The sequence below is a fragment of the Aedes albopictus genome, chromosome 1, assembly GCF_035046485.1.
Source record: "Aedes albopictus strain Foshan chromosome 1, AalbF5, whole genome shotgun sequence".
Lineage (NCBI taxonomy): Eukaryota > Metazoa > Arthropoda > Insecta > Diptera > Culicidae > Aedes > Aedes albopictus.
This window is the reverse complement of record NC_085136.1, coordinates 134,296,994-134,323,901: the sequence shown is the minus strand read 5'-3', so window position 1 is coordinate 134,323,901 and position 26,908 is coordinate 134,296,994. Positions and strand designations below refer to the sequence as shown.

At 40.4% G+C, this 26,908-nt stretch overlaps 2 protein-coding genes across 23 annotated transcripts in view; one reads left to right on the top strand and one right to left on the bottom strand.

The window, feature by feature from the left end:
- LOC109422898 (disintegrin and metalloproteinase domain-containing protein unc-71) overlaps positions 1 to 26,908 on the bottom strand; it is a 1,549,374-nt gene that overhangs the window by 378,412 nt on the left and 1,144,054 nt on the right. The window lies entirely within an intron of this gene.
- On the top strand, positions 20,622 to 24,278 carry LOC134285674 (uncharacterized). Its single transcript, XM_062846920.1, has 2 exons — positions 20,622 to 22,721; positions 22,787 to 24,278. The coding sequence occupies exon 1, from the start codon at positions 20,880 to 20,882 to the stop codon at positions 22,599 to 22,601; it is 1,722 nt and encodes a 573-aa protein (XP_062702904.1). The 5' UTR covers positions 20,622 to 20,879; the 3' UTR covers positions 22,602 to 22,721; positions 22,787 to 24,278.

Sequence of the window (26,908 nt, the reverse complement as noted above, 5' to 3'; positions counted from 1 at the left end):
TATTCATTCCTGCTCGGGTACAGGGGAATCACATTTCTCACTTTTCAATCTGCAGACCTATTATTTGATCATTTATTGCAAGGCAGCGTACGATTCAGTAGAGCCAGTGATTGGCCTGATTCGTGTGACGCTGGAAAGATCGAAATTAAGTGTGCGGGTTGCGGATGCAATTTCGTCATCGTTCGCAACCTTAGATGGACTAAAGCAGGGAGATGCTCTTTCGAGCACACTGTTATATCACTGAAAGGAGCGATAAGGAAAGCTGATGTGCAAAGGAGCGGAACCATTGTCACGCGGTCGCATTTGCTCAGCTTCACGAAAGATATCAACATCATCGGGATCGACAGATAAACCGTGGAACAGGTTTCATACCTTTTATGAGGAAGACTGCGAGAATTGGACTCACGATTAGCGTTAGTGTTAGCGTAGTTATGCGAGAATTGGACTCACGAGTAACACCACAAAACTAAGTATATGATTGCTGGTGGTCACGACGGTCCGGCCGCGGTAGTGGTGGCGAACTGGATCTAGATGGTGAAAAGTTTGATGCGAAACCAACTGAAGTCCCATAGGCTGCAACCGAATACAAAACTAGCGTTGTTCAAGACTCTGATTTTGCCGGTCGTTTTATATGGCCGTGAATCGTGGACGGTGAGAGAAGTGGATTGCAGAGCTTTTGTAAATCTTCGGACGAAAGGTGCAGCGAACTATACTCGGCGTAAACTGGAGGATAGCATCTGGCGGCGTGACATGAACTACGAATTGTACCAAGTTTATGAGAAGATGAATGTAGTGAAGCGCATAAAACACGGCAGGCTGCAGTAGGCTTCACACGTAGCTCGTATGCCGGAGGAAGGACAAACAAAAATTTTATTATATTCAGTAGAGAATCAGGAAGGACCCATCGGTTTCGTGGTAGGCCGCGCACACGTTGGCTTTTAGCAGTTGAAAATAACCTAAGGACTCTAAACGTTTAAGGCAATTGGAAGCGATTGGTCTTGACTGAGACCAGTGGATGGGATTGCTTTATTCGGCGTGGACTCACCGCTACGAGTTGTATCAAGTATCAAGTTAGTCTTGCTAACTGACCTTCCTTATAGTACTTGCATGAATTGGTTCCCGCAATTTTATTTTATTGCTGATTTACTGCGAAAATATAACCAGCAAATATGCTGACGAGTCCTAGTTAGCGAGGTGATTAACACTATCAACTGCTCAAATCGTGCTCAGTTAATCATGCAATTAGTTCCATTTTCCCTTTTCATACGTTGTTGCTCCGCTTTCCGAGACTAGCAAACGTCCTCCAGAGAGCGCAACTGATTTATAACCCTATTCACTCCGGTGCGGTGCGGTGCGGTGCGGTGCGGTGTACAAATAAACGTCAAACATGGAATCGCTTTGCACCCGCCTACCCGCTCCAGCCACCACAGTGTGAATTACGGGCTACAAAATTAAAATCATAAATAAATTTCCAAAAAAAACCACCACTCGCACCAGAGGGTGACATTTTTCACTTTCAATTATTAATGGTACGCGAGCTCGCCGTCCGTACAAGTAGCTTGGCGAGGCGCGTGGGTAGGTGGGCACTTACCTAATTCATCTGCTTTGATGGTGGCGTTCCTACCGTGCCTTTTGGGATCATCAAAAAATAGAAGAGAGCTCGCGCGAATGACGGGGCACCGCAAAATGGCGACACACAACAAGAGTAAACGGAGTTGCTGGAGCTATTCATTCGTTGTAAACTAAATTGAATTAATAACTCATGCAATAAACATAAATAAAGAGCATGCAATGATGTGGGACATAACCACCGCCGACACTGACGACGACTACGGCAATGCTCAAGGAAAGAACCGCTGAACGTGGGAGTTGTATTACACTAAAGCACTGAAGCAGTGCATGCGATACATCCAGGGTTTTGAAGAAAAGCTCCAAAGATAAAGCTTTAAAAATACCCCATGGTAAATGTTTCAAGTAAATTGCTCTCTAAGTGTTCTGCTTGTTTTTTTATAGCTTTTTCAAAGGAAATCTCCTGACATGGTTAGAAAATCCTTCAATTTTTTTTTTCTATCATTCATGGAAATAGGGTCTGGGACCATTTTGGCAGGAGCACCTATTTTGGCCACTTGCTGCTATAACTCAGTAAATTTCAAACCGAATGACTTGATTTTTTTAACATGGGTAGATACTGTGCCTATCTGATCATGTCTCAAAAATCTAGTCATTCGGTTCAAAATTGACTGAGTTATAGCAGCAAGTGCAAAAATTGGTGCCCCTGTTCAAATGGTACTAGACCCTATTTCCAAATGAAACACTATTTATCTTCACAAAACTTCACTTTTATTCATATTCATCTTACATTCGCTTCCCAAAATTTCCCTAATGGATAACACAGCGCAACATTTTTTTGTCTCAAGAGCAAACTTATGTGTCTCCGAAGGATTTTGGGCCGCTGAATCCGAATCCGGGCTCAGATTTGCTCTAACACGTCACAATTTTGAGCTATACCTCAATTTATAGGGCAAAATATGCGATTTTGGGCTTATTTGACAGCAAGCCATTAAGCAAGGAAATATTTTTTTTAAGCAATCAAAAGGTTAATTGGTTAATTAACATCTAAATTAACGAGTCATGCAAAATATTTCGTTTTACCTAATCAAATTTGATAGATTTTAGCATTTTATGTTAGTATGAAAACTTGCATGCAACTTTTGGAGGGTGACTTGTATGGGAAATATCGTACCTAACATAAATCGCTTAAAACTATCAAATTTGATTAGGTAAAACGAAATATTTTGTATGAGTCGTTAATTTAGATGTTAATTGACCAATTAACCTTTTGATTGCTTAAAAAAAATATTTCCTTGCTTAATGATGTGCTGTCAAAAAAGCCCAAAATCGCATATTTTGCCCTATAAATTGCGGTATAGCTCAAAATTGTGACGTGTTAGAGCAAATCTGAGCCCGGATTCGGATTCAGCGGCCCAAAATCCTTCGGAGACACATAAGTTCGCTCTTGGGACAGACAAAAAGTAAATTTTTGTTACGCTGTGTAATAGATACACACACGACACTTAAAGTCTCATCCATACGCCCCGACCTGACTAAACCGAGCTTATCATACCCCGTTAATGAATATTCAACCAACCAGTCACCTGACAAGCAGCCGAAATCCCCCACCAAAGGTGATAAGACAACGTTGAAGAACGGTGGTGCGATCCTGCGAAACAGCCAGCCGTCGTGTCAAAGGAGATGACGCATTTTCTTAATCGCATTAATCATCCCATTTCCTCCATGGGCGGCTGCCACCGCTGCTGCCGCATCATGGATCTACGAGAACATGAATCTTAAAGCAACAGCAGCATTGCCATTGTGTGGAAGTACCTGCAAGAAGAACAAGGGTTCATCTTTTCTCGCCTTCGCCGGTGCTGTCAGCACTACTGACTGGAAGGCAAATTCCTTTGGAGTACATTTCACTAGCAAGGTGTCGCTAGTTCCGGAACTTAGAGGTGGATTGTGTTTGCAGACAAGGTGCAAATTAGGGGCGAGATTGTTAACTCAATATACATCGGTTTGCACCCAGTTGTGGATTCGCAGACATGGTGATGCGTTTCAAAGTGTATATTACTATTGAATTCTAGCTTGAAAATTTTCACTTTTTTATTTTTTTTGTTCTTTGCGGTTCTCTGGGATTTCTTCCTAAGGTTTCTCCAGGATTTTTTTCAAGGATTCTTCTAAGGAATTATACCATTAATATCTCCAGGATATTTTACAAGGACTTTCAACGAGATTTTTGTATCAAGAAATCCTTCTTCTAAGGATCTCTCAAGGAATTCTTTCAAGAATTTCCCAGGATTTTTTTCGACCATCTTTCCCGAATTTTCCTTGGGACTTGGGAAATTGATTTTATGATTCCTCTAGGCATTATTCCAAGGATTGTTTTTGGGGTTTCCTGCAATTACAACAATTCCTCCAAGAATCTTTCGAAGAAATTTTGCAAGAATTTCAGACAGGAATACATTCTGGAAATGCTTACAAATAAGCTTCAAGAATTCTTCTAAGAATTCTCATTGGGTTTTCTTTCCAAAGACACATGTTAAAAATTCTCCAAGTTTTTTTTTCCAAGAACTGCACGAGAATTCTTTAAAGACTTCTTCCAGGAATTCTCCCTGGAATTTTTAGAATTTGTTCGTATATCTACAAGAATTATTCTCCCCAAGGAATTCTTCCGAGAACTCCTACAAGAACTCATCTTTTGTTTCTTCCGGAGATATTCGAAACATTTTTTTAAGCGATCACCCGCTAACACATCATCAGCGTGGTGCTAACGCGTTACTGTGGAAAGGGTATTCCAAGGATGTCCCGAAGCATTGTTTCAATATTCTTCCAAACATTTCTCCAGAATTCTTCCAAGATTTATCCATTAATGTTTCAAAGGATTTCTCCAGGAGTTTATTCAAGGATTTCTCCAGATTTTTTTTTAGATATACATATTTTCTTGAAATTATGCTCAGAAATATATCCACTTATTTTTACATGGATTCTTTCAATAAATCTTGGAAGGGCTGATCTGAGATTTTCCATGCAGGACTCTTCGAGAAAATCTCCCGAAATCAAATATCACCAGGTTTTTTTTTCTTGAATTTTCTTGTATTGTCCATACATTGTTCTAATATCCTTTCTGGAATTTTTCAAAAGCTTCCTCTAGGGATTCTTCAAAGAATTTCTTGGGAAATTCTTCTGAGGATTCCTTCAAAAAATATTCAGCTACCTGGGACCAAATTGTATGGCCGATGTAGCCTCAACTTCATTCAGTTAGGCTCGGTTTCATCGCTGGGGTCTTTTATAGCTCCTCCGGTTCAAGCGAGTAAAGGGAAGTTATTCTTTCCATGATTCTTTAATAAAAATGCGGGGAATTTTCCAAGATTTTCTCTACGAATTCCTGTGAGGACTTTTCTAGATATGCTTCTGAGGATTCACTGTTATAAAAATTTCTTCACACGTTTTTTTTTTTAATTTCTGCAAAAAACGCCCGTAATGGTGTTCCAGAAATTATCTTAAGTAAATGTTCGACATTTTTCTAAAAAAATGTGTCCAAAAATTATCCTGGGCTGGGCTTATCCGAAAATTTCCAGGATTTTTATGTAAAAATTTCTTGGAATTCTCCCAATATTTTTTCCTTGAATTTCTGCAGAATTTTTTCTAGAAGCTTCTTAAGAAGTTTTGTCGATCTAATGTGCGGCAGTCTTTCAAGGATTTGTTCAATAATTCATACAAAAGTTTCTCCGCATCTTTTTTTTTTTCAAAGATTTTGTTAAGAATCCTCCAACGTTATCCCCAGGAAATTGCTTAAGCCCACGTCCTCGAATTTTTTGAAGTAATCTTTCAAAAAGTAAGTAATTTTAAGTAATCTTCTTGAAATTTCTCCATTCATTCCTTAAAGATTTCTTCCAGGAAATCTTTCAAGGGCTCACATAGTAACTCTTCCGAGAATTACTCGAAATTAAATCAACAATTTCTTTAAAAAAATCTCCGCTGAGTTCTAAGATTTTCTTTGGAAACTATTTTAAAGATTTCTGCAGAAAATATTAAAAAGATTTCATCCCTTTTTTTCCATAAAAAAAATCCTTCAAATATAGAAAGGAATTCTTCCATTGATTTCTTATAGAAAATTTCCAAGGATTTATTTTAAGAATTTAAAAAAAATGTTTACCCTGGAAGTTTTTCTAAAGATTTCTTTACGATTTTTTAAAGTCTTCTTGCAATGATCGCTCAAGTTATCCTTCCAAAGATTTCTCTGCCATATTTTTCTGACATTTTCCCAAGAATTTTTTCAACTATTTTTCTGGGCACTCTTTTAAAGATTTATTATCCATAATTTCTCTGGCAGTTTTTATAGATATTCTTATAAGTTCTTCTTAATTTTTTTAATTTTCAATTCTGAGATTTCTTTTAAAGTTTGGTTTTTAATTCTCCCAAGGATTTTTTCGGAAATTTTTCCAGGTTTTTTTTCTTCAGAAATCTCTGACGAGAATTGGTAACAATCCCTAGGATGAACTAATGGAGTATGTCTAATGTACCCAACAAGGAATAAAACAAAAAAAATGAAGGAATTATCGGAAGCATTCCTGTAGAGGGTTTTGTAGGAATTTGCAGAGAGATTTGTGAGAATCGGTGGAGGAATCCTGAGTGATTGGAGATATGCATAAAATCATTTCTCTACTGCTAGAAGAAATTTCCCGGAGATATTCTTTGAGATATCCTAGGAAGAACCCTTGAGAGAATATTTGGAGAAAGCATTAGAGGTGCTGTATAGCTGCCGACTTGAAGCAGCACAAGGGACCTTGATTTGAAATTTTGGAGAACTAAAAAAAAAATCGATGATACTAAACTGCCGCGTGCAGCATAGTTGTCCCATGTTAATAGGGATTCCCATAGAACATGGGACAACTATGCTGCACACGGCAGTAAACCATATTCACGGATAAGCAGGGTGTTCCAAAGGATAAATAACTTCAAAAAAAACAGCTATGGATTTGGATAAAACATTTATGGATTCAGAAGAAATCATACAATTTCTGGTGTGTGATAGCTTTCGGGAGATTTATAAAAAGTTAGTGATTCAAAAAAGAAAAACAAATAAATAAAAAAAAATCTTTGGAAAACCACTAGCAGAGGAATTTTTCCTGCAGTTCACAACGGGATTCCTCTATGAATTTCATCGGGAATTTCTCCAGACGATCCACTCAAAATGTCTCTAGAGATCGCAGCAACCCGTGACCGCGAATGGTCGCGTTTTTTGACAGTGCTTTTGCGTTTGCGTGTTTTTCTCGCTGGAATCGGATGAAGAAATTTGATTCGGCTGGAGGTGCTACGCCATTTCTTTAGATTTTAAGCTGCGCGCGAGTGAAAATTAAGTGGAATTTGAACTAATTGCCTGTGGGCACTGGGGGGCAGTGTGAAGAAGATTTTGGAGTGATTCGTTACCGCTGAGCAGAACTTTCATACTTTATTTCAAGCAAGTGGTGAAGTACAGTCGGGACCCGCTGTGAGAAAAAAAAATTCCGGATTCTCCGGAATGATTTATTCATGCTACCCTGATTTTGAATAATAAGTGAAATGCATAGTGCCGAGAGGGGTCCAATATTTGAATGCACTTAGCCAGTGCTAACACTCAACCCAAAATGCAAACAAGTGCTGCAGCACATTCTACGGGTGGGCTCAACGCTGGCTCGACAATCAAAGTAAATTAGTCATTTATGATGGTTTGTTGAGCCTCGGATGGTGCAGCTAGCAAATAAAGAAATCCAGACGTAGGTGCGACCCTCCGACGAGATGGAACTTGGTGAGATCTTTCCGATTAATTTATTATACACTAAATTATTACATAACCAAACATCTATTACATATTCGCTACATTTACCATTCTGTCATCTATTGGAAGCTGTTTCAGTTCTGGACGCTTTCTAAGTTGATGATAGGATTTGATAAAAATGCTTGCAAGGACTTGGCCAGGTGTGTGGAGATGAGTGGGTCTATGTCATTGTAGATAGTAGCTATTTCTGCAATGGCGATGGATATACTCATCTTTGCAGCTCCATCCACGATTTGTGCAAGTATACATGCTATGCTATGCTATGCTACGATCCACTCAAAATGTCTCTAGGAGATCTCTAGAAATTCCAATGGGAATTCCGCACGAGTTCCATCATGAATTCCTGTAAGAGTCCCATCGGGAATCCCTCAAGAAGCTTTATCGGTAAAATATGTAAGATATTCGCGTGGAATTCGTCGATTTCCCGGAACGTCGAAAATTCGCCATGATTTCATTTATAAATGACGTCGTATCCAACCAAGTTGATTCACAGGAAATTTTATCAAAATTGAATTTTTATGCACCTACTCGTCAATTACGAGATCTCAGCATTTTTTCTACTAATCACTATCGTACTAATTATGCCATGTTTGGACCTATAAATCAAATGATGAGGTTATATAATGAACAATGTGAGTCCATTGACTTCGGTATGTCGAAAGCTAAGCTTAAGAGACAATTGAATGTAATTCGTTACTAAAAAAATAATGTTAGGTTAAGAAAACATAGTTGTAACAAATGGTCTACATATGATTGACGACGAATAAATAAAAAAAAAGAATCTGTTGAAGGAATTCTAAGCTGTTATAGGGAATCGTTATGAAACTACCGGAAACTGATAAAAAAATAATTTCCGTCACAACTTTTCAAGGCATTTAGAGATATTGACCTGGAGAAATTTTCTGAGCAACTATTGATCAAAATTCTGGATGATCGACTGGAGAAGTTCGTGCTAGAGAAATTCCCAGAGAATTCACGGTGAAACTCCTGGAGGGATTCCAGGAGAAGCGACATAATGAAAGTCCCGATGGATTTCCTAGCGATGGATGAGCTCCTATATAAGTTCTAGAGGAATTCCCGATGAAAATCCTTGAAGATTTCCTGGAGGAACTCCTGAAGGGTTTCCCGATGGAAATCATAGACACATTTTTAGTAGAAGTTTTTGAAGAGTTCCTTTGAAACACCCAGAGGCACTCGTGGTTGAAGTTCTAATATATTCTCTAATAAAGAACCCCTTGAAAATTTCCCGGTGAAACTCCAGGAGGTATTCTTGCTGTAAGTACTAGAATAATTTCCAGTGGAACTTAAGGAACTTCCGCTGGATCTCTTGAAGAAATTAGCAAAGAATCTGTGCGGTGGAGCTGTTACAAATTTCCACAGATGAGTTTCTGGTTGAACTTTTAAAAGATTTTTCTGTAAAACTAGTAAAGAAATTAGAGTGAACCTCCTTGAAGAATTTTCAGTTGTACTCAGTTGAAGAATTGCCAGTTGTACTGGCAATAACCAGTGGAATAATCTTAGAGGAAGTTCTACTGGAACTCCCAGGGAGAGCAATACCCCCTGCAATTTTTAGAGGAATTCCTGGCAAAAATTTTAAAAACCTTCTCGGTGGAACTTCTAGAGAAGTTCTCGGTACTACTGCTGGAATTCGCAGTGGAACTTCCAGAGGAATTCCTGGTGGAACTCCTTGGGAAATTGTTGTTGATACTCTTAACACATTTCCGAATGAACTCTTGGGTGGATTTCTGATGGAACTTCTAGAATAATTTCCATTGAAAGTCCTACAGGAGTTCCTGTAGGACTTTCGATTGAACTCCCAAGGCAATTCGCAGTGAAATTCATACACACAGAAAAAAATATGTAATTAAAATTCAGCGAGAAATCATGCACATAAAAGGAATGCTAGAGTTAGTGCACTTTTACATGAAATATAATGTAAAATTACAACACCATCGTGTAAATTTCCGCCAATCAACGCGTAAGCCATCATGGACTCCAATCGGTTACATGACCATTAGCGGAAATTTACACGATTGTAACGTAATTTTATATGATGTCTCATGTAAATATGCACTAACTCTAGCATTCCCTTTATGTGCATGATAACTCGCTGAGTTTTACATGTTTTTTTTTTCTGTATAGGAATTCATGGTGGAACTCCTGTGGAAATATACGATGAACTGTGACGGAGACTCTAGATATCTCCTGCAGGATTTCCTGATCGAATTCCTAAGAGAATTTCCAGTGGAATTCCCAGAAGATTTTCCACTGAAGCTTCTGCAGAAATTCCAGAGCAATTCTTGATGAATTTCATGAAGGTATTCCTGATGGAAATGCAGCGGGAATTTATGATGGATTTTCTCCAGTATTAACCAGATAAACTTCCAAAATTTTGTTTGTGGAACATTTACAAGATTTTCCAATCAAACTAGAAGAATAATCGCTGTTTTGCTGGAGCAATTCTCTTTGGAACTCCTATAGGAATTTCTGGTGGAACTGTTGCAGGAATTCCCGATGGAAATTCGAGAACCGTTTCCAGTGAAATTTCCTCAGGAATTCTGGGAGGAACGCTTGCCGGAATTTCCAGTGGAGCTCGGTGAGAAATAATCGGTAACTTCGAGAGATATTACGTCCGGGACCCTTAGAAGAAATATGAGAGAAATTTTTGGTTCATCTAATGGAGAAATTCCTGATGGAACTCCTACAGTTATAACCGGTGAAATAACTAAAAAGATTTTTTGTGGAACTCTTACAATATTTTCCGGTCAAACTTCTAGAGGACTAATTGGTGTAATTGCTAAAGAAACTGTCTTCGGAACTCACAAAGGAATTTCTGGTGGAATTTCGAGAATACACAGGAAGCTTACAGGGATTTCAGGAGGAACTCCTGCTGGAATTTCCAATGAAACTCGTTAAGAAATAATCGGTTGAGCTCCTTAAGGTATTCTGTTTGGGATCTTTAGAAAAAAATCTGGTGGTAGTTCTAGAGGAATTCCTGGTAGAACATCTAAAGAATGGCTTGGTGAAGCTAATGCAGAAATTTCCGATGCAAATACTATAGTAATTTCCGGAGTGACTCTCTGGTGAATTCACGTTAGTGATTGGAGAAGAATTCCTAAGAGAACTTCAAAAGGAATTCCTGCCGGAACTCCTTTAGAAATTTATGGTGGATCTTCTAGGCAAGTTCCTGGTGGAACTCCCAGAAGATATCCCTGTAGAACTCATACAGACATCATTTGTGGAATTCATGGTGATGTTCACTTTGGAAACCCTAGGTGAATTTCTGGTGGAATTGAGGATCTTGAAGAGCTCCGAAAGGAATTTGCAGTGCAATTTCAAGAAAAAATTCTAGTGAGACTGCAACCAGAATTCCCGGCCTAAGTCCTCCCGTACCTTACAGGGGAACTTCCAGGAATAGCCGGGGCCCGTGGCGTAGTTGGTCACACGTTCGCTTCATATGCGGATGGTCATAGGTTTGATTCCCAGCCCCGGCACTTACAGTTTTTCGTCAGTTGCTTTTCCCCCGAGAGCAACTGACACTTGACCCTCTTCTGAGCCCCGTTGCTCAAACAGACCCGGATACCTGGACATCGGCGAACTGCTACTCATAATGGACCCCCAAACGGACTGGAAAGGAACAACGGCCATCCATCATCATCCTTGTGGTCATCATTCTACTAGGTATAAAGTAGAAAAAGTGAAAGCAGCAGAAAGGCAACCAGTTCGATAAAGTAGAATAGAATCTAGGCGCTGTACAAAATGTAAGTGCAGCTGTCAATTTAAATTGCTCACGTAGTGCCCCAGTGGACAATAGAGCTGTAAATTGGCTAAAATATAAACGACTCATAAGAAAGTGATCATTTGTCATAAATAATTCCACAAGTCCCAGTGAAGAAACAGGGGTGTAAGCAGTAATAAATAACAAAAGTTCCATAAACAAATAGAAAAATGCATAAATAAATCAAAAGTTGCAATAAAAAAAGCCAATTTTCCCACCAAAAAACTTCGAATTTTCCATAAATAAATTCGATTTTTCCATAATAAATTCACAAAATCACAATAAAAAAATATCAAAAAAGCAATAAATAATTCAAAAAGTGCAATAACAAAAAAATAAATTATCAATAAATATCAAAAAACGAGCAATAAACGTAAATGCATTTTGAGCCAAAAATTATATAGACCATGCGGCGAAGCCGCATAGAGGATTGAGGAACTGAGGCGGCAGAATGCCGCCGAAGTTTCCGATATCCGACGAACCGCAACTGCATCGATTCGGTTCTAGGCAAACCACAGATTCAAGAATTTGCCCGGTATAATGCAAACATAGATGTTATCCCTTTTTTAGGTCCGACGAGCGATAGCGAGTTCGGACAGCAAGCAATTACTCGGTAAATTGCAATCATAGTTATGCAAGCTTTTCAGTCGTTTTAGTCATATAAGTGCGATTCAGCATTTCACTGTGTCATACTTTCCTGCATTTGTTTTTCATGGGTAATTTCGTCATTTTTTATTGCATTTATTGAATTTTTTATTGCTTTTTCGATATTTTTTTATTGTGAATTTTCTAATTTATTATGGAATAATCGGATTTATTTATGGAAAATTCGAAGTTATTTGGTGGGAAAATTGGCTTTTTTTATTGCAACAGTTGATTTATTCATTGCATTTTTGACGTTTTTAATTGCTCAAAAAACAATTATTTATGGAAACTTTTGATTTATTTATGCGTTTTTGTATTTGTTTATGGAACTTTTGTTATTTATTACTGCTTACACCCCTGTTTTATCACTGGGACTTTTTGAATTATTTATGGTAAATTTTGTATTTATTATGGAACGTTTAATTGTCTGTCCTGTAAATTAGGTTAAGTGATTAAGAATAAAAAAAAAACTTCCAGGAATAAGCGGTGGAGAAATTTATGCTGTTATCCCTAGGGAAATCCCCAGTGAAACTCTCTACAGGTATCCACGGTGGAGGCTCTTAGAGTAATGTCCAATGGATCTCTTGGAGGAGCTCACGGTGGATTTGCTGGAGGAATTTACCGTAGATCTTCTACAACTATATCCGGGTAAAACTTCTAGAGGACTTTTCGGTGTAACTCCCACAAAAAAAACATCTTCACTGCGACCTACTGATTCGCCTGGCATGCATTGAAGCCTCTCTAAACCCACCGGAAACTCCTGAAACCCTCAGCAGTCCACTGCTCCATGAAACCTTTCTAAACTACTATGAACTCTTTAAGATTCACGTATACTTCTCTTAAACTCTCTTGAAAACCCCTGAAACTCCTGCCACTGCCTGAAGCCCCAGAATACCATCTGTAACGTCTAGAAACCTCTATAAATCACGTCTGAAAGCCCCAGGAACAGCTCTGAAACCTCCAGGAGCTACCCAAAGGCTCTCTTATACATGCTATTATACCTCTCTGATTACCTTAAGCCTCTGGAAACCCTTCCTATTCCCCTTGAAACACTTAAAACTACATAAAAATCACGGAAACTCATAGAAACGCAATAAGCGCTCACGTGAAGCCCTTCTCAAACCCCTCTGAAACCCTCCTGGAGCTCTCTTGAAGCTGGCTGAAAGCCTCTGAAACGCTGGATTGTCTTGAACTCTCTTAAACTCTCTGGGACTCCCAAAAACTTCGCCAAGCTCCCACAAGCCACATTTGAAATCCATTACAGCTCTTTTAAACGCCGCCTTAAAATGTCTCCGAAATCCCCCAGAAACTCTGTAAGGCCCTTGAAACCCCTCTGAGACGCTTTGAAATACACCACTGGAACACTTCCCCCCATGAGACCTCTTTTATCTTCGAATTTTCTCTTGAATTCTTCTGAAACCTCTTTAAACTACATGAAGTTCATGAAGCCCTTTGAAATGCATTTAATCCTCCTCAAAATACCAATAACAATACTCAGGCACAGCACAGTTCTTGGCAGTTTCCTCCGAGTCCCTTGAAACTCCCTGCATTGCTTTGGAACTCCTCTAAAATCAACTAAGACTTCCAGATTTTTCTTTGTAACCTCCGGGAGCACTTCTGAAATCCCCCTGAAATGCCCTGAAAAATCTCCTGAAACTCACTGAAACGATGAAGGTTAAGTGTAATTGAAGGTTAAGCTTTATAAAGTTTTAAGACCCAAGAAGATTTCAGCTACTAAAGAGTCTATATTGATGAAAATACCATACACATTTTACTAATGATGGGAAAGGAAACTGTGCGCTCTTTAGTTCTGCTTGTGATCCATCATAGATCTTACAAATTTATTTTTTCGTCATCTGCGGCCAGCGTTTCAACGAGAGTTCAACATTCAGCCCAATCATCATGTGATGAGTGACGTAAATAATTCGCTTTTCACTTATAAATGAGCGCCATATCCCCATTTCCCTACCACCTAAAAAACGCCTTCCACACGCACTGAAATTGATCGGGGTTTGTGCACGGCTCTCGTCATCATCATCATCAGCATCGTCCTCGTCCTCGTCGTCGTTGGAGCGAAATTCGTCACATAATTTGTCATTAACTATAATCAAATCAAAGCCATCGGAGCAGACAGCTGAAGCAGCCAGGCGGGTTCTCTCGTGCCGTCGTTGTTGTCGTCGTCGTCACCGCTACAGTGGAGCTTCAACTCGTCGTCGAGAGTATCAATCATGATGGCCATCGTCGTCGTTGGACGAGGGGATCTAAGTGCGGGGGCGGATAAATCTCTACATCCTGGAGTTCTAGAGCGTGCTTGATCCGTTAGTGTGGGATTGACGACGACACGGGGAGGGAGGCAAGGGGGTCCTATAATTGACGTACGATTATTAAATAAATGAATGTTTTCTGCACTTGACTGATTACGCGTTTCCGGCTGCCAGTCGCGGATATTTATAGGCGAAGTGGTGGGGATTGGGGTGCTGCAGGGGCTGATGATCAGGAACTCAGATTAAAATGAGTTTATCGATGTGACAAATATTAGCAACGATGGCAACCGATTGGGGGTGTCGAGTCGCAACGCGATTTTTGCCATCATCATCATCAGAAGCAGCAGCGCCAGTGAGGTATGATCCTATCTGTGGATCCTGAATGGAGATGGATTATTCTCTGACGGGGCGGATAATGAGTTTCTTGCTTGAAAAAATAATTCAAATGGATTCAATTTTAGATATTGGGCATCGGACTCCTAATTCGTTAAGGGGGATTTGAATACTTAAAATCGTTCCAAAATAGGATTCTCGTTTTCTGAAAAAAAAAAATGCAAAGAAGATAAGTTTAACATGTATTTAATTTGTCAGAAGTTCCGGAAGCACAAAAAAATACAAAATAACAAAGCGTATGGCAGTATAGGGTAACTTGATTACGTTACCCCGATCAATAGCAGTGTTTATTGAATGTGCGGGGGTAAGACGGTATAAGAGTTCCTTTGGGATTTCTTTAGAAAATCGGGTAATTCACTCGGCATTTTTTTAAGAATTTTTCTGGCAAAGTCTTTGGAATTCCCTTTTTGAATAATTCTTTCGGCAATTCTTTTTGATATGTCCACGGGAATTGATTTAAAAGTTTTTTTTTTTTTGGAAATTTATTCAGGAATGCTTCTGAAGAGACCTGCAGAATTATTTGTGTAATTTTTATAGAGGTTTTTTTTTTTTTTTTTTTTTTTTTTTTTTTTTTTTTTTTTTTTTTTTTTTTTTTTTTTTTGAAAATTACTTTTTTTTTTTTTGTGAAAATTACTTCGGTAATTTCTTTGGAAATTTGCACACTGTTTTAGTATTTTTTTGTCTGTATTAACGAGATTTTTAACCCTAGGCTAGTTCATCTCGGGACCCACGCTTTACTTCCCTTCCGAAGGAAGAACTCACATTTTGTGAGTATGTCGGGAGTGGGATTCGATCCCAGGTCCTCGGCGTGATAGTCTTGTGTTCTATTCGAAATTTTCTTAAAAAATGAATAGGCAATTGGCTTTTGGGTATCATTCGGCAATTTCTATTGGAATTGTTTCAGCAATGCCTTTGGAAATTTATTCGGAACTTCATTCCGCTATGTCTTTGGGAATCCTTTCAGTTTAACCTTTGATTTTTTTTTTCAGAAATTGCTTTGAAATTCTTCTGGAAAGATTCTGGAGCCAATGATTTATTTAAGAAGGGGCCCATATAGCCGAGGCGGTAAACGCATGGGTATTCAGCATGACCATGCTGAGGGTGACGGGTTCGATTCCCGGTCGGTTCAGGATCTTTTCGTAAAGGAAATTTCCTTGACTTCCTTGGGCATAGAGTATCTTCGTGCCTGCCACACGATATACACATTCCGTCAAACACTTGGGCGTGATGATCGACGATAAGCTTACCTTCGGTAGCCACGTCGATTATGCCTGTAAAAGAGCCTCCACAGCTATTGCGGCACTGTCCCGGATGATGTCCAATAGCTCTGCGGTGTACGCCAGTAAGCGCAAGCTTCTGGCTAGTGTTGCTACATCCATACTTAGGTATGGCGGCCCGGCGTGGGGCACCGCGCTAAGTACTAAATGCTACCGACGGAAGCTGGAAAGTACTTACAGGCTTATGTGCCTGAGGGTTGCGAGCGCGTACCGTACCGTGTCACACGACGCTCTCTGCGTCGTTACTGGTATGGTGCCTATCAGCATTCTTATCAGTGAGGACATGGAGTGCTTCGAAATGCGCGGCACAAGAGGCATACGCAGGACTGTCAGGATGGCCTCTATGGTCAAATGGCAGCGCGCGTGGGACAGTTCCACCAAAGGAAGGTGGACCTATAGGTTGATACCGAGGGTAGATAGTTGGATTAATAGGCGCCATGGGGAAGTCACATTCCACCTGACACAGGTCCTTACAGGTCATGGTTGCTTCCGACAGTATCTACACCGTTTCGGGCATGCGGATTCTCCCGGATGCCCAGTGTGCAATGGTTTAGAGGAAACGGCGGAACACGTTTTGTTCGTGTGCCCGCGTTTTCGCACAATGCGTGACCGCATGCTTGCCACATGCGGGGAGGACACAACTCCGGACAACTTGGTCCAGAGGATGTGTAGGGATGAGTTTGGCTGGAACGCCGTTTCAACGGCTATTACTCACATCGTCTGGAAGCTACAGAGGAGGTGGCGCGTGGACTCGGAGAATGGCTAGTCCAGATGCAGTACAAGAGGTGGTCCAGGGGTTCGGAGTCGGCTTCGTAGGTCATACCGGTGCCCTGCGGTCGAGATCGACCCTTACAACGATTAAGTGGCCGCGGAGAGGAAGTCCCGGTAGTGGTGCTGTCGTGGCGTCGGTCTACTGGGTTGGATCCGAGCCCGCGGTTGGAAAGGGGTCCCCGGCAAGGGTCGGGGTAGGTGAGATCCTGCTGTCTGCAACCTACGGGTGCATCTGATAGGGCCTGAAGGGTAGTGATACCCTTCCTTACGGGCAGGTCAGATCGGGTTGCACGTGGGCATCAGTTCTTGATGTCCGCTCAGCAGTAGGGCGCGGGCGGGGTTGACCCTGCCCGCCTTCCGAGGACAAAGGGAGTGGCGAGGACCACTCGGGAAACTGGCTAAGCGCCAGCATGCTACCGTGATGAACTCTCCAAAGCGAGTCATCGATGTTCGTTGCTGCAGGCTACGCAGCTAACCTTGTGGGTGCGATGTGCACTAGCCCCTCTCTGAAGCAATACCTTCTTGGTGGTTCCGGAGAGACGTAGGGTTTGGCGACCATAGGAATGGTTTAGTGGGTACGAGGAGAGAGTAGTCCTGGATTTTACTTTTGTTGTAGAAGACGGCCTGTCAGACCTACACTACCCTAACCTTCTGTTAGGGTGTCTGTTGAGCAGATTATCCCCCTATGGTTTAGAAGGAAAAAAAAAACACGATATACACATGCAAAATGGTCATTGGCAGAGGAAGCTCTCAGTTAAAAACAGTGGAAGTGCTCATAGAACACGAAGCTGAGAAGCAGGCTTTGTCCCAGTGAGGACGTTACGCCAAGAAGAAGAAGAAGAAGAAGATTTATTTAAGAATACATTTGACAACTCCTATGGTGCTTTTTCCACACCACTTTTTTTGTGATTAATATGTAGCCTAGTAGTCTCAAGGATCACACGTGCTTGTCGACAGCGGATGGTCATTTCATTAAGACAACACAAATCGTCAATTGTCAATGACACTTTAAGCAATGTCTCTAACAAATCGGGTAGCATGATAGTCGACCAATAGCTCCATTTTATAAAATACCTTCTGATGAACTACAAGCAACATCATCACCATTAGCAACAATAAAAAAAAAAAACAACCCGACGTACTCTTCGTTCAAATTTCGATGGTTGAAGAGTTGTCATTACTAGAAATATGTAAACTAGCAAATAAGGTTATGATCCTTCGACTCTAAGGCTCTGCTAACATGAACCTCATACACGCAGTTGACCAAAGAGTTGAGAATACATAAAAATTAAAAAAAAATATTGAAAAATAATGTTTATTCACTTTGGAAATACATGCGGCAATTTTATTGGAAATATTTTCGACAACTCTTTTGTGTACTTTTTTGGAAATATTTGAGGCTTCTCTATCTGGAATTCTTCAAGCAATCCTACGAAAAATGCTTAGGGTGTTATTTGTTAATTCCTAATTAGTTCACTTTTGGAAATTCTGTGGCAAATTCCTTTCGGGATTTTTTCAGAAAATTTGTTTTGCTTTTGAAAATCCAACTTGTAAATCCTGTAAGACTTTCTTCGGCAATTTCATTGCATTGTGAATTCTTTCAGTAATTCCTTCGGAAATTAAAAGTTTTCCAAAAAAATTCAAATGGAATTTTCAAAATGAAAATAGGACAAATTCCAGAAGGAATTACAGAATAAATTTCAAAAGGAAGCACACCAACAGGAACAGAAATTAAAAAAAACCTGAGGTATTTATGAACGAATTAGGAAAAAATAGTTAAAGTAACATCCGAAAAAAAAGAAAAAAAATGTAGAAAAAAATCCTTTGGAATTGCCAAACGAATTATCAAATGAATAGCCGAGTGACCTCCCAAAAATGAGACAAAGAAATAAAAAAAAATCCGTAAGAATTCTTAAAGGAATCGCCACAGATGCAGGTAGGCCGGCTGATGGGATTGCCGATGGAGTTACAAAAAATAGAGAAAATGTTCAAAGGATTTTTTTAAATACCAAGGAATTAAAAAAAAACTGTAAAAAAAATTCCAGAAAAATTCACAGAGAATTTGGCGAGGAAACTACCAAATAAATTTCTTGATCAAATTCTGGAAAAAAACAGAAGACCGCCTAATCAATTATCAAAGCAATTTTCTTGAAAATTTCCGAAGAAGTTTCTCAAAAAATACCGAAGTTAATACCGAACGAGTTTATACCGAATGAGTTTTTAAAATAATTGCCGATGCAAATTAGAAACAAAGCAGAAGCAGAAGGAAATCTCAAATTCATTGCTGAAGAATTTTATTAAGATATTAGAAATTAGAATAACCGAATAAATTTTATACAATTTTCTAAACAAGTTCCCACAGATGAAATTGCTCGAGAATTACCCAAAGGAATTTCAAAGAAATATGTTAATAAAGACATCTAAGAAGGAACTTCCAAAGCATACATTTCTAAAATAATCACCGAGTAAAGAAAAAAATCCAAAGGAATTGTCAAAAGACATCGTAGCGAAATTACTTTAGAAATTACCAAATTGGCAAAGGGATTCTCTTAAGAATGCTTGCGCCAAATTCTGAGCGAATAATTGAAAAGGCTTCCTAAATTTATTTTGAAAAGGATTTGATACGTACAGTCGAACTTCTATTTCATCTAAAGTAGAGCCATTTTCTTTTGCCATGTCCCATCCCATACGTGAAGTTCATCAGTACCTCTAAGGCATGCTTTCAATTTCAAATCTCCGCCAAATTCGGAGCCCAACAAAGCTCTCGAGCCGATATCTGATGGACCAGCTCAAATCAGAAAGTCAATATATTACCGAGATTTATTGCCTTTCCGAACGGGTATCGAACCATCATCGATTACTGACCGATCTGGCCTGGCTGACTTCTGGTCAACCTAGGCAGGCAAGCAGACAGGCATGCGTTCGTCAGTCCAGGAATCAGGTTTTGCATTCGTAATTGAATCATTGCCGGAATATCAATCCGAATGAAATGTGTTGCTCGACACAATCCAATAACAAAACTTTTCCTGAATGCAAAATTTAGCTTCGTTCCGTCCGTCACGGAAATTCGGAAATACGTATGCTTTACGCAAAGAAAACTTTTACGATCTTTACTGCCCCACCCCCAGAAATCCCGAAAACAAAAAATGCAAAGCAAGAGAAACCAGAGCAACAGCAGCAACGTCTGACAAAATGATGGATATCGGTTCCTTCTGAAGCGGGACTCCACCAGGATCCTGCTAAATATAGATATGCCAACCGAGAAGAGGTTATCACTTGGACTTGGGTCGTCGTTTTTCAGTTCGTTTCTTTTTTTGCCTCCCCTTGTGTTCCAGTGACTCATTACTTTCGCCTTTTACTCTTATCAACCGAACTGTGTAGTGGAACTGAGGGGGCTCTAGGTAGAGGGGTGGAACTGGAACGTGGCATGAAAACTTTCCAATCAGTGTTTTCATCCTCATCGACCAACAGAGCGACCGAGTGACCGACCGACGAGACGACCACAACCATCGGACCCCAGCCAAAACAGAACATTACTTATGGGAAGTGAGAAACTCGTCCGTTCCGTATATGTTTTCTTTTGTTGCGTGGTCGTGTCGGTGGATTGGGTTATGGGGAAGGCGAGCGCATAAATAGCATATAAATTCCGAGATCCAATCTCTGTGTTTCGAACTTTTTACATTATCTACGATTTAAACGGCTACGCAGTCTTGTAATTTGGGAAAACGAGGTTTATTATTTGCCCGACGTTTCGACACTGGGGTTTTGTGTCATCTTCAGGGGTACTAAAATTTAATACATGTACTAATTTGATACAATCTACGGATACACAATTCGTCTGGATTACTTACATTAATTTTTCGTTTTTGGTCTTATGTTTCGTCTAACTGTAACTGTCTTGTCGAGTTGTTGTTGGTACATGCTGTAAAGTCATTATTAAAAGTTGAAATTGTCGGGTTCCTTGTCTAATGATAAATTTTGTCTTACACTTATTTGGTTTATCTAGTTTTGCAACGGACTGTACGCGTTTGGCGCAAATCTACTTCTAACAACCCCCCACATATAATTGAACGGTCATTGGTAGCAAAAGTGCCCTATCCCTATAGCTCAAAGATTTAAAACTAATCGACCACAGAACAGCGAAAGAACTATCCTCGACCAATGCAACATGCCCCAGGATCTACGGCCAACCGAAAGCGCACAAACCGGACCTCCCGCTCCGCCCCGTCATCCCCAACATCACAGCCCCTACGTACAAGCTGGCCAAATACATCGCTGATATTCTACAAAACTCATTCCATAGCCAGTACAGCACGACCAGCTCGTTCGAATTTTGTGGAGATGTCAACCAAGTTGTACTTCCGGAGGGATACATTATGATCTCCCTCGACGTCACCTCACTATTCACCAATGTACCGCGACATCTGGTCATCAGGAGCATCATCAATCGGTGGAACGAGGTCAAAACACAAATCAATCTTGACTTGTTCCTCGAGATTGTGGAATACTGTATGGAAGCTAGCTACTTCTGCTTCGAAGGACGGTATTTCAAGCAAACATACGGGACGGCCATGGGCAGCCCACTGTCGCCCATTGTGGCAGACATCGTGTTGGACTCGGTTATCAAAACAGCTATGAACTCTCTACCCTTTGAGATAACCATCTTTAGAAAATACGTGGATGATATCTTCATGGCTATCCCACGGGAATGCGTACAACAGGTCCTGGATGCCTTCAACAGGATTGAACCGAGGCTACAGTTCACCACCGAAGAAGAAAAAGAGAACCGCCTCCCATTCCTCGACATGACGGTCATTCGTAATGCAGACCAAACATTGACGACGGAATGGTACGCAAAACCAATAGCCTCAGGTAGAATGTTGAACTACAATTCATTCCACCAGCCTAAGTACAAGATCAATGTAGCAAATAACCTCATCCACCGAGTATGCTCGCTCACCCGCAACAAGCCGTTAGATGAAATAGCCAAAACGATTCACCAACATCTCCGCCAAAACAATTATCCGAAGTCGCTCATCAATAGACTGCTACACTTGTACATGAGCAAGCATCCAACACCCAACGAGAACCACCCACAACCCAACCGCCAACAGCAACATCAGCCGATTGAAACCATCCCTCATATCCCTCCGCAACTACCGCCAACCTTGCCAACCATCAGCGAGATCAACAACCAACTTCTACATACAACACCCGGCCGACCATCCTGCCAGCCATCTCCCGTACCACCCACAGCAGCATCAAACACAAACAACCCTACCGATTTCGTCCAAAGCCAACCATCATGTCAGCCACCCACCCTCCCAGTCATCACAACACCAAATGACCTGCAACATCAGCAACCACTCTATGATCCCACGAGCGATAGAAGCGACCATCCCCAAATACACGCAATCACCGACGATCACCGAACTGCCAACAGCATCGAGCATCAAAACACCGTATGTCCATCCAACGATCCTGAAACAACAAGGAATGAAAAAGTGTACAGGTCGATTCCGTACATACCTGCACTCTCGCAACGCATAACCAAAATCCTGACCAAAGACTACCCAAACATCAACATCACGACTAGACAACACCGGACCATCAATCAACTGCATACCAAAGTTAAATACCCTGTAAGAAAAACCGAAATTAATAATGTAATCTATAAAATTCCATGTAACGACTGCGAGAGCTGTTACATAGGAATGACCAAAAACAACCTAGGCAAAAGACTCACTGGACACAAAAGCAATGTGAACAAACTTGATAAGTTGATGAACGATAGTCAGACAAACACTGAAGCAGCTAAAACTACACTAATAGAGACAACGACAGCCCTAATCCAACATTGTATTGAACACAACCACAGATTCAACCTTGACCAAACACAAATTATTGACCATAGTTATAAACAGACAACACTACCATTTCTCGAAATGTGTCACATCACAAACACAGACAAAACAGTGAATAAGCGAACAGACGTAGATAGACTTAGCACCACATACGCAGCTGTGTTGCACAGCATTAAAACTATACAGGAACGCAACAAACCGAATGTAGAACGACAAACCGACGATGAAACGTAGATTATTAGGATAGGGCACTTTTGCTACCAATGACCGTTCAATTATATGTGGGGGGTTGTTAGAAGTAGATTTGCGCCAAACGCGTACAGTCCGTTGCAAAACTAGATAAACCAAATAAGTGTAAGACAAAATTTATCATTAGACAAGGAACCCGACAATTTCAACTTTTAATAATGACTTTACAGCATGTACCAACAACAACTCGACAAGACAGTTACAGTTAGACGAAACATAAGACCAAAAACGAAAAATTAATGTAAGTAATCCAGACGAATTGTGTATCCGTAGATTGTATCAAATTAGTACATGTATTAAATTTTAGTACCCCTGAAGATGACACAAAACCCCAGTGTCGAAACGTCGGGCAAATAATAAACCTCGTTTTCCCAAATTACAAGACTGCGTAGCCGTTTAAATCGTAGATTAAAACCCTCAGTCGATCCTCCAGAAGATTTTTACATTATGTTATCCGTTTGGATATGCTACCTTCGTCAGATGAAGCGGGCTGCCTCGGTCCCACTGGGATTCGGTTTGCGATGGTCCGGAAAATTTAAAAATTTATCTAAGAGTGGTATGATTTTTGGTAGGTTAGATGCTTGATAGTGTGAAATATGTATCCAAATTTTCCTAAAAGCATTTATTAGTGTGGATAACATCATGAACAATTCGACATGTCCCCAGGAGAATGTCCAAAATTTGACGTGAAAATAGGTTTTTGGGGGTAGGTACAAGTCAAGCCCTTAGACAAAAGAGGAGCTTTAGAGATCGAATTCCCCCCTCATAGAATACACAGTGTCTGTTTTTAAGTTCTCCCTGTTAGCTTTTTCCTCTGCACGGGCTTGTCGCCTTATCGCATTTGAACCATCGACACTCATGTAGAGCTTTTGTACTGTTACTGTGACAGCGAACAGCACTAATGTTCAAATAGCGTGTAGCATGTTTTGTAGCAAGTTTGTAATATTGTTTGAATTCAATTACAATTTGGTGAAATTTTTTGCTATTCCCAGAAATTTTATCGTGAGCATTATTTTTAACAGTAAAGCACCTTTTCCTCTGCAAACCTCTTAGCCTCTATCTCTAACTCGCGGTCTTTAATCATCGATTTCTCCTGCATAATCTGTCTAGCTAGAATCTGCTTTTCCTCCTCTAACTCTAGTTCCTCTAATGGATCACTAAAATAACTAAAACGGCTGCTATGGAATGAACAGATAGCGCCACCATTGCCTTGTGTGTTTGACGTAATTCCACTGCTGTCGCAATTTTTATGTCTATATACGGTGGTGCCTCCGTTTACATGTGGCCGGCGAACGTTAGTATAGTTTGCTTCAATGATCTATTGCTGCTGTTCGTTCAAAACTTACAGTTCAAAAGCGAGACGGACCTTTGCACTAGACGATACACTTGCCGTTTTACTGGCATTTGTTCTTTTCGATTTTAGAGTACTTGCTTACCTGCCGGCCTGTTTACTCATTTTCTTCGTCAATCCGACGAGAACAATCCTCCTGCGGCTGCTGATATAGTAGCCTTCGAAATGAGTCCACAGGGTTGGCACATCCAAGACTTCGGATTATCGATTTCGCCACTTTGACTGTTGAATCAGCTAATTTAACTCCTCTCTGGAGCCACCATCAGGATTTGAAGATCTCGTAGCTTGGCGATCCATATCATCAGTGGGTGGGTGGTGGACAAAAGCGATTCACAGCCTGATTTTATACTCCCTTAAGTATCTTTTTCGTTGCAACCCTACGACCCCCTTTGAGCCGAGGGGTGAACCAGTGATTCTTGCCAATGGCTACAAAGTGGAGACATGTTATCTTGCCGTGGTGGTTGTACATAATATAAACCAACATTATTGCCACCCTTGAACTAGCTTCAACGAATTCATTGTGTGAGAATCTTTCTCTGTAATGATTATTCAACAACTGTATTCATTATTTGTATACACTTTATTACCGATACTTCAATATTACATACAATGATTCACACTCCAGACATCAATAACAACATCTCAACATATGACAGATACTCAATGTAAACATACACGCTAAACGTAATACAGTAATACAATAATTTATTATGTGCATACCACAAGGTACCACACATTGTACAATATTTGACTGTTGAATCTGTCAATTTAACTCCTCTCTGGAGCCACCATCCGGCATTGAAGATCTCGTAGCTCGGCGATCCAGATCAACAATGGGTAGGTGGTGGACAAAAGCGATTCACCGCCTTATTTTAGACTCCTGTAAGTGTCTTCTGCGTTACAACACCCATGAGCCGAGGTGTGACCCAGTGATTCTTGCCAATCGCTACAAATTGGAGACATGTTATCCTCCCGTGATGGTTGTACATAATACAAAACAACATTATTGCCACCCTTGAACTAGCTTCAACGAATTCATTTTACAATATTTGACTGTTGAATCTGCCAATTCAACTCCTCTCTGGAGCCACCATCAGGAATTGTAGATCTCGTAGCTCGTGGAGGTATATTTTTCTCCCGTGATGGTCCTGACGATTTGGAAAAGTTTGTCCGGCATGCTCTTCCCTGTTGTTTGCAATTGTGTCACATACTACTCGATGCACCAATTTATGGGGCTGTTCGAGCTCGCTTGGCAGTTAACCATCAATGTTAACTTCTTTTCCCGATCAGCCTAGACAGCTGTGTAGTGTCGGTAGCGGTTGTCTCAATTGGCTAAGAATAACACTAAGAATCAGGCGGTCCATCCAGTGGTAAGAGACCACTAAACAGGTGACCCCTAATTCATGGTGTTATGCGGCTTTATGCTTACCGTGCCAAGGAATGAATGGTTAGGGGGTTCTAATAAAAACCTAACCACAAACGGAGCCTGTCGAAAAATAGGGCGTCCTCCACAGTATTACGCCCTTACTGCGCTAACCGGAGCAATGGTGCAATGGACCTTGCGTTTCTCCGAGATAATCAGTTGCCCTTCTCAAATTTGAGATTACTCAAATGTTGTAAATTAGCTTACATTACAACCTACATGGGTTCGCTTAAGGCGTTTTCGCCATTGGAGTTTTTCAATTGACACAGCTTTCGTTTGTCGTTGATGTTTCCTTTTTGTGCTGTGATTGTGAAGAGTGTAATCCTGTCTAGTTTGGGTAGTGGCTACGGCTAGGAAACCAATTTTCAGCGTAAAAGGCGTGCATGGCCCAAGTGGCTCTACTTCAAAAAGTTCATTTTCGTAGGATAACTTCTGTATAGTTTACCTTGTGAAACCAGTTTTGCTTCTTTCATTATAAATGAAGTGTCGTGCTTCAAGCATGCTATATCTTAGCATGTTTCAACCTTTCCTTATGGATGCCTTCAAGCAAGCTCTTGTATTCAGCATCTTTTCGCTGATATTTGGCAGTATTGCTACGATGGTGACTTCATCTGAAATAGCTCAAACATTAATTTGAGATGCTTCAGTTTGATGGATTACTTAGGTACATAGTACAGTTCATGGATAACTTAACATAGAATTGCACCTAACCCAACTCTGCATTAGCAGAATTTGTCATGAGGTGACTGAATGGCATGTGTCAGATGAGGAGTCTCCAGGAGACATTCTATGTACTTTTTAGTGTTCCTTCGCAAAATTTGCGTATTCAGGCGTCCCTGCTCAACACACCCTGCGGCCACATTTTATAGATAACTCGCTTCCATTGCTACTCCAAGAGAGTTTCATTGTGGTTTTGTAACTACAACGCCCTCCATTGTGGTATACCATAACTATTGCTTTGAAAGAAGCTTTTCATCTGCGGTCTGTGTGTACCGCAAGACGTATTTCTGAATGGAACTCTGATCTGTTCAAGTTCAAAATATCTTCGGATAAACCAGTCTTTTGTATAGTTACGGATCTTTAGCTTCCGCAAAAGAATTATAGCTATATAATTGATTTAGTGGGCAATAAAACGCTCTGCTTACTTCAAATCTCTAGGAGCAAATGGTGTTTTGTCCTATTTTTCTGCAGAAGTATTTGAGTATTTCAAACATGTTTTGAACTCTTGTAGTTTTCTATGGGATATTTTCATGGCGTGAAATTACTCCATAGTTTTATCCACAGTGATTTTTACACAAAGTTGTATACGTTTTCAAGAAAGTACTCGCTCAAACGTAGTTTTTGCTTGGGTAATTTTTTGAATATTGAGGATGCTTTCGATGCCGTGCCTTTCAGTGTCATATTGAAAGTCACATGACGTCACAAGCAACCTCCAATGAGCTATAGGCTCTCTTTACGCTTATGCGTTTTACAGTGTCCTTTTCAGAGCACTGTTTAAACCCGTTGTGGTATGGGCTA